This window comes from Rhinoderma darwinii, chromosome 12 (genome assembly GCF_050947455.1).
Source record: "Rhinoderma darwinii isolate aRhiDar2 chromosome 12, aRhiDar2.hap1, whole genome shotgun sequence".
Taxonomy (NCBI): Eukaryota; Metazoa; Chordata; class Amphibia; order Anura; family Rhinodermatidae; genus Rhinoderma; species Rhinoderma darwinii.
This window is the reverse complement of record NC_134698.1, coordinates 25,900,201-25,907,526: the sequence shown is the minus strand read 5'-3', so window position 1 is coordinate 25,907,526 and position 7,326 is coordinate 25,900,201. Positions and strand designations below refer to the sequence as shown.

The 7,326-nt window shown below is 43.1% G+C and overlaps 1 protein-coding gene across 5 annotated transcripts; it reads left to right on the top strand.

Moving 5' to 3' along the window:
• Nucleotides 1-1,410: 1,410 nt before the first annotated feature.
• On the top strand, nucleotides 1,411-6,876 carry LOC142664654 (mitotic checkpoint serine/threonine-protein kinase BUB1 beta-like). Of its 5 annotated transcripts, none has more exons than XM_075843855.1 (4): nucleotides 1,411-1,495; nucleotides 4,124-4,269; nucleotides 5,609-5,668; nucleotides 6,627-6,876. In XM_075843855.1, the coding sequence occupies exons 1-4, from the start codon at nucleotides 1,466-1,468 to the stop codon at nucleotides 6,787-6,789; spliced, it is 399 nt and encodes a 132-aa protein (XP_075699970.1). In that variant the 5' UTR covers nucleotides 1,411-1,465; the 3' UTR covers nucleotides 6,790-6,876. The 5 variants fall into 5 exon arrangements, with proteins under 5 accessions (XP_075699970.1, XP_075699973.1, XP_075699972.1 ...); XM_075843858.1 differs by lacking the exon at nucleotides 1,411-1,495 and adding an exon at nucleotides 1,516-1,663 and having other exon boundaries at nucleotides 4,127-4,269; XM_075843857.1 differs by lacking the exon at nucleotides 1,411-1,495 and adding an exon at nucleotides 1,516-1,663.
• The last annotated feature ends 450 nt before the right edge of the window (nucleotides 6,877-7,326 follow it).

Below are 7,326 nucleotides of genomic sequence, written 5' to 3'. Positions count from 1 at the left end.
GAAAAAAAAAGTATTGCAAATGAATTTTGTAAAAAAAAAATGAAATGTGTAACTTTCACCTCTACTTTGCTTTAATTCCTGTGAAACGCCTAAAGGGTTAAAAAACTTTCTGAATGCTGTTTTGAATACTTTGAGGGGTGCCGTTTTCAAAATGGGGTTATTTATGGGGACTATCTAATATATAAGGCCCTCAAAGCCACTTCTCAACTGAACTGGTCCTTTTTAAAAATCGCCTTTTGACATTTTCTTGAAAATATGAGAAATTGCTGCTAAAGTTCTAAGCCTTGAAACGTCCTAGAAAAATAATAGAATGTTCAAAAAACTATGCAAACATAAAGTAGACATATGGGAAATGTTAACTAGTAACTATTTTGTGTGGTATTACTATCTGTTTTAAAAGTAGATACATTTAAATTTAGAAAAATGCAAATTTTTGCAAATTTTCTCAATCTTGGTGTTTTTTAGAAATAAATATTGAATTTATCGACCAAATTTTTTCCCTAACATAAAGTACAACATGTCACGAGAAAACAATCTCAGAATCGCTTGGATAGGTAAAAGCATTCCGGAGTTATTACCACATAAAGGCTCAGTCCTGCAGGGGTTAAAAAAAATTGATATCTGTTGTGCATAATAATTAGCATTTTGAGTTTTTTACTTCTAAAAAAAAAAATCTGTTATCATTAGGAGATTTGTTCAATAAAATTTGCATTATACTCCAACGGTTGATGGCGTGAAGATTATACTGACCGTCATTTGCATCGACTATTTCGTAAAATCAGCGAAAAATAACATTTGCATAATAATTTGGAACGCGGTGTAAATAAAAATCACTGTTGTTACCTACATTACAGCGCCGATCACATTATGTAGAATATAGGGCACTTATAATGGGGTGACAGAGCTGCGGTCATGTGACCTTATGTCTAAAGGTCTTTTTGCAGGACAAATACAATGCTGTTTCGTCGCGTTTTTTGCCGCAATTCGCTGCAAATAGTGCCAAAAACGACATTGTACTTTGGGTGGCTATGGGCCCCCTGGGAGTCTCGGGCCCCGGGCGGCCATCCAAAACACCCTATGATGATCCGCCATGGGGCATGGACACCCATCCCTAAAAATCTGCAAAGGTGTCCATAGGCCATTGAAATGAATGGGTCCGTAATAACGGATGAAAAATACGGACGTGTGCATGGGGCCGCGCCGTATTATTTAGGCCACACGGTCTTGGAAGTCGTTTTCCAGCGTTGGCTGTAGTCACATGCTCAGTGTACCTAAAATGCACCACCAAATTAGCTAAACCATTCGGCTGCTTCCATTACTAAAGGTCGGGCCCATGCATAAAAGTGTCAAATATGAAGGAATTATTTCATCCTACAGGAAAACTGACATAATCATTCCTCTCCAGGGAACTCCATGGAACAGCGCGCGCCGCCGAACAGCTAAACGAAAGACTACATCTCCCAAGATGCTTTTGTGCTTCCTTTACAATCACGTGGTATGTTTTAGCAAATCATCTCAAGGTACTCGAGAAGACAGCTGCGGTGGGCAGGCGCGTCACGTGACAGGTCTCGTAGTAGACCAATCAGACAACAGTTACTTTATTTCAAATCTGGTTTGTGTAGCGGCGTAGACTCCTTGAGCTGCGGAGATAACTGCACGGGCGGTGAGTGACGTGATGTGCCGGTGGAATATATCGCTAGTGATGGAGGGCAGCTCGTGGTGTGCGCCGCCCCCCGCTGGACCCTGTAGCGGCGCTGCCACAGTTTGCCCTCCATGTCGTAGATTATGTGCACTGTAACCTGGGGGGAGGGTTTATAAGCAATATGTGAGTAGGCGTTATCAGTACTTATACAACGGAGTGTATATAATGTATAATTGCCTTTCAATTCTCTACCAATGGGCTGATCTTGGGAGACAGTGACTTTGGGGAGGGGCGTTGTGGAGGGTATACACCGTGTGTGGTATATATGTGTGTATATCCTTATCTCTGCGATGGGCACGTGTGCATTTTTAAGAACAGGCTTATTTTATTCGCGGAGGCGCGGGGTCATGGGCACAGCTTTGGCTGTAGCACATTTTTTCTAATCTACAACATTTATAACCGTTGCATCTGCACGTCCCCAGCAGACTGGCCTAAAATGTAAGGCTAAATTCACACTTTCGTTGTATAATCTCTTAGGCCCCATGCACACGAACGTATTTTTGTCCACCCGTAAATACGGGTCCTTGGTCACACGTATGCGACCCGTATTGCACCCGTATTTCCGGGCACGTTTTCTCTGCAAAATTGCGCTGCGCTAATCGGCAGCCCCTTCTCTCTATCAGTGCAGAATAGAGAGAAGGGACAGCCCTTACCGATATAAAAGTAAAAGAAATTCATAACCCCTCTCTTCACATCCAGCCCGACCTCCCTGGATGACGCGGCAGTCCATGTGACCGCTGCAACCAGTGATTGGCCTGTGATTGGCTGTAACGTCATCCCAGGAGGCCGGACTTGAGGAAGAAGCAGGGAGTTCTGGGTAAATATGAATGTCTTTTTTTTTTTTTTTTTTTTACAGCTTTATCTATATTTGATCGGTAGTTTCTGTCCCGGGTGCTGAGAGTTACTGCTGCTCGTTTAACGCTTTCAGCACCCTGGACAGTGACTATTTACTGTTGTCGCCTAGCAACGCTCCTGTAATTACGGGTGCACACACGTAGTCACCCGTAATTACGGGAGCCCCATAGACTCCTATGGGCTGCCCGTGCCGTAATTACGGCCTGAAATAGGACATGTTCTATAATTTTTCAACGGCCCGACACCTTCCCGTAAGCATACGGGGAGGTACACGTGGCCAATAGAAGTCCATGGGCCCATAAAAACGTGCCGTAATTTCTCTATTCAAAAAAATGGATGTGTAATGGATGGTTCTTTATCACTGGTGTCAATGTAAGGGCCTGTTCACATCACCGTTCGCTTTCTGTTCCGGGGTTCCGTCTGTGGTTTCCATCGGGTGAACCCCGCAACGGAAATTGAAAGTGAAACCACAGCTTCCGTTTCAAACTCCACAAACATCCCCAAAAAAAAATCACAACTGACACACAATTGCTACGTGTGGGGCCATTGCATTCACAGCCGTCTACAGAGATGAATTAATTTCAGTTCATTGGATATCAGTTCCTTGGTATTCTGCACATGGACACTGGACCAATGAGCTAACACCTTACCTCTCTCCCGTAGCGGACAGTCTCCCTCGACAGGCGCAATCTTCTCTCTCCCTCTCTCTCCCTCTCTCTCTCTCCCTCTCTCTCTCTCTCCCTCTCTCTCCTCCCCCCCCTCTCTCTCTATCTCTCCCTCTCTCTCTCTCCTCCCCCCCTCTCTCTCTCTCTCCTCCCCCCCTCTCTCTCTCCCCCCCTCTCTCTCTCCCCCCCTCTCTCTCTCCTCCCCTCTCTCTCCCCCCCTCTCTCTCTCTCCCTCCCCCTCTCTCTCTCTCTCTCTCCCTCCCCCTCTCTCTCTCTCCTCCCCCCCTCTCTCTCCTCCCCCCTCTCTCTCTCTCTCTCCTCCCCCCCTCTCTCTCTCTCTCTCCTCCCCCCTCTCTCTCTCTCTCTCTCTCCTCTCTCTTTCTCCTCCCCCCCTCTCTCTCTTTCTCCCCCCCCTCTCTCTCTTTCTCTTTCTCCTATAGTCATTCAGTTATGTGTACAAATGAAAGGAATAGGTGCAGCCACGTGACCATGGGGATACTAAAATTAGCTGAAGAAATTTAGTGTTACTCAGTGGCCACTAAAATCTATGGGCCATCATGTAATACATGCTCATCCCCAGTATTTCACAGCGAGCTTCTCAGCTTTAGTCTTTGTAAACATCTGCGTTGGTGTTTCGGTTTTCAAAGCGTTCAGGATCCGTCACACCGCAAATACCAACATGCCTGACAGACCCCATTGACTTACAGTGAGTTCCGCCAAGGTGTCTTTTTTTGATAGGAGAATATAGTGCAGCATGCTGCACCGTTTTCCCTGTCAAATTTTACCGAATCTGCGACAGCGGCCCTGAATGATGCCTCCGATGCAGATGTATCATAGGGAAGATATTGGTCATTGCTGATATACCTGTTATCTTTACAATATTTTGTATCCGTTTGTACAGCAGAGTATGGCACAGGACGGAGATGAGTGGGAACTCAGTAAGGAAAATGTTCAACCTCTTCGACATGGGAGGGATATGTCGACTCTGCAGGAGGTTCTCTCCCAGCAAGTCCATGCCAACCATAATGCCATCCTGCAAAGGAAACAGTGAGTAATTCACTAAACAGACAATAACTACTACATCAGGAGAGTCCAAGGAGGAGTCATTACCGTGTATACACCTGTATATTGTATCAGCATGTTACAAACCGTTCCTCCAGTTACTTCTCCACTGGCAATAAATATGTATGTTCTGGGGAGGGTAAAATAACATGAGTTAGGCTATGTTCACACTTCAATAATTTATTTTCCGGTTCTCCGTGACAACCCGGATAGCATAGTAAACCGTAAAATCTGATGGACCCATCGTGAGTTAATTGGATCTATCCGGATCCTTTGCAAAACGGATTCATCATTTCCATCATCGTTCACATAAAATGTAAGCCATGATACTAGTGTCAAGTCCGAATTTCAGGGTAGCTTCCTTCTCCCTGTTATTCCACACCGAATAACCACCTCTGTAAATTGAAAGCTGAAGGCATGCCTGGAAAGAAGTAAACCAGCCAAAGAGATGTTGGTACACAGCTTTCCTCAGATAGGACAGGAAGCGAACTAACTTTATTCAGAACAAAGAAACACAGGAAAAGACACATGCTCCCTCACTAGGGATGTGGGAGTGCCCAAGCCCCCACCGGCTTCTCAGCTGCAAGTTCTTCTGTACACTCTTCTTGCATTCCAGGGGGCGGTGTCTTCCATAGGTGTGTCCGTCATGAACAAAGAACTTGTTATATATATATCAGTATATTACACAAAGAACTGAAATGTATATACATATGTGTGAGGATAATATTTTTGCAAACAATATACATGGTAATGATCCCTGACACTAGTGTGAACATACTCAAGTCCGCATGTGACTTACCCACGTGCTCTGAGTGACATGTAAGGCCTTGTAGTCCCACAACGGCTGTAGTGTCACCGGTTGGAGACCTCCGCCTTAGAGCTCCTGTAGAATCTCCGTACCGAAAGTCTGCAGCGTTTTACGCAAGATAAGTTGAAATGCTGCAAATTGAGAATCTGCGCCGCGGGTCAATTTCTGCAGCATTTATGCAACATGTGCGGGAGCTGTAAGTGCCTATTCACCAGAATGTTCCTCGGCCATGTGCTTAGGTGCCATGGGCTCCTCCGTTTAAAAATTTACTAACAAAACTAAAATGGTCACAAATGCAACAAAAAAAAAATTGTTTCCATCTGAAGCCGTCTTACAACGAGATCCTCCACGTCTTTGTAGTATATGATTATATAGGGGGATCAGTGGATGAAGGATCTATAGTGACATGAAATAAGCGCCTAAAAAAGCTGAGATGTGTAACCAATATTTGTATTGCCAAAACATGGAGGGATAATGTTTTGGTTCTTTATTCATTTAGTTCTTTTTTTTTTTAAGGGCCTTTGAATTGGAACTTCACTTTTACACTGGAGATGATCCTTTGGATGTTTGGGACCGGTATGTCAATTGTTGATGGACTCTTCTATAACAGTAATGATATTTAGGTTGGCTAATAGTTTGTTGGTGCATTGTAAGTGAGCACAGGATAGATGGGGTGCTTGTATGGAGAGAAGTTTTTATTTTGTTTCATTTCAATTTTACAGAAAAAAAATCACCTAAAAGAAAGTTGTTTTCATTGACCGTCATATTGCACTTATTTGTATGAGGTCGAGTTACAAGAGTCATTACTAAGCATATGGGGATTATGGAAGAAGGATAAAGGAGGGGGTTTACAGCATGACTTGGTGGAGCAGCCATGGGGGATGAAATCCTGTAAAGCATAATCATTACATTGCTGTCCTTATTTGAGAATATTGTGGCCCCTCTGTGGGGACTGCTTTTTCTGTCAAGAATGTCATAATCTTTAAACCTTTGATTTGTGAATGGGTAGGACGGAGCTCCAGAAAAGTGCCATTTTTTTTATTTTTTTTTAGAAGACTTCATAGATGAGTGACCTGGAAAAGGTTTTATGCATCTGTTTTATGCCGAGAAAGTGGAAACCATTACCCTAAACCCATGTGAGCAGGACTTCTCAAACTCCATCATATGATCCTTTTCTTAACTGCTGACTGGCTAAGAGGGATCATGTGATCACATAACCAGGAAGTTCTTGCTTTTCAGTCCCTCTTATTGGCACTTTGGGTGTTTAGTGGAGGTCATTGTGCCCACTAGTATAACTCTATCATTTTTTTTATTTTATTCATAGAGGTTTTCATTTTAAAGTGGTTGTACAGGATAAGGAAATCATGGCTGCTCAACATGGCGCTGAGCTGCAGTACCACACACAACCTGTGGGCGGCTGTAGCAGTGTTTTTTGGAAGAAAGCCGCCATGTTTTTATGATCCTGTGCAATCCCTGTGCTAGCTATCGGATTGTTAAAAACCGTTCTCATACTTGAACTTATTCTATGTTGTAGGTATATAAAATGGGCAGAACAAGCATATCCCCAGGGAGGTAAAGAGAGCAACTTGTCTCCACTGCTAGAGAGAGCGGTCAGGATATTCCACCAAGAGCAGAAGTATTATGGAGATCTGCGCTATCTCAATATTTGCCTCAAGTTTGTAAGTTCAGCAAAATAATTTCTCATTTTCTTTGTAAGGCTATGTTGACACCATGTAATCCATTTAACGGCATATGTGCAATTGGATTAAATTACAGTGAATTAACATGGATGCACATCAATTTCCATCGCTTTTTAAGCATATCAGTTTTTCTTTGTTCTATAAAAAAGACCCCCCCCCCCCACACACACACACACCAGCAAAGCAAAACCGAAAACAGATGCTGTTTCACAAATTCCTAATGTGTGAATATAGCCTAATAGAATACAGACACCTTTTATGTAAAAAAAAATATATTATATTTTTACAGGTTAGTGGTTACCTGGAGTTAAATAAAAAAAAAAAAAAAAAAAAGTTGCAAGCTGTAATCCTCAATCCTTCATTCACTTTCACACCCCTGATATTCACTTTTTTTTTTTTTTTCATGTCCCTCCCAGGATTACATGCTGGATGTTGAGGTCTGATTCCAGGATGCTGCAGCATTCACTATCTCATGTATCAGCACAGGTTCATTTCTGTACTGCTTTCTCTTTCTACAGCTCATGAGGGATCTCT

Bases quoted from the DNA above. Each gene is read 5' to 3' on its own strand.
- LOC142664654 (XM_075843855.1), top strand. From the start codon at position 1,466: ATGCTTTTGTGCTTCCTTTACAATCACGTG. The intron at 1,496-4,123 runs GTATGTTTTAGC...CCGTTTGTACAG, and splicing joins GCTTCCTTTACAATCACGTG to CAGAGTATGGCACAGGACGG. The intron at 5,669-6,626 runs GTATGTCAATTG...TCTATGTTGTAG, and splicing joins CCTTTGGATGTTTGGGACCG to GTATATAAAATGGGCAGAAC.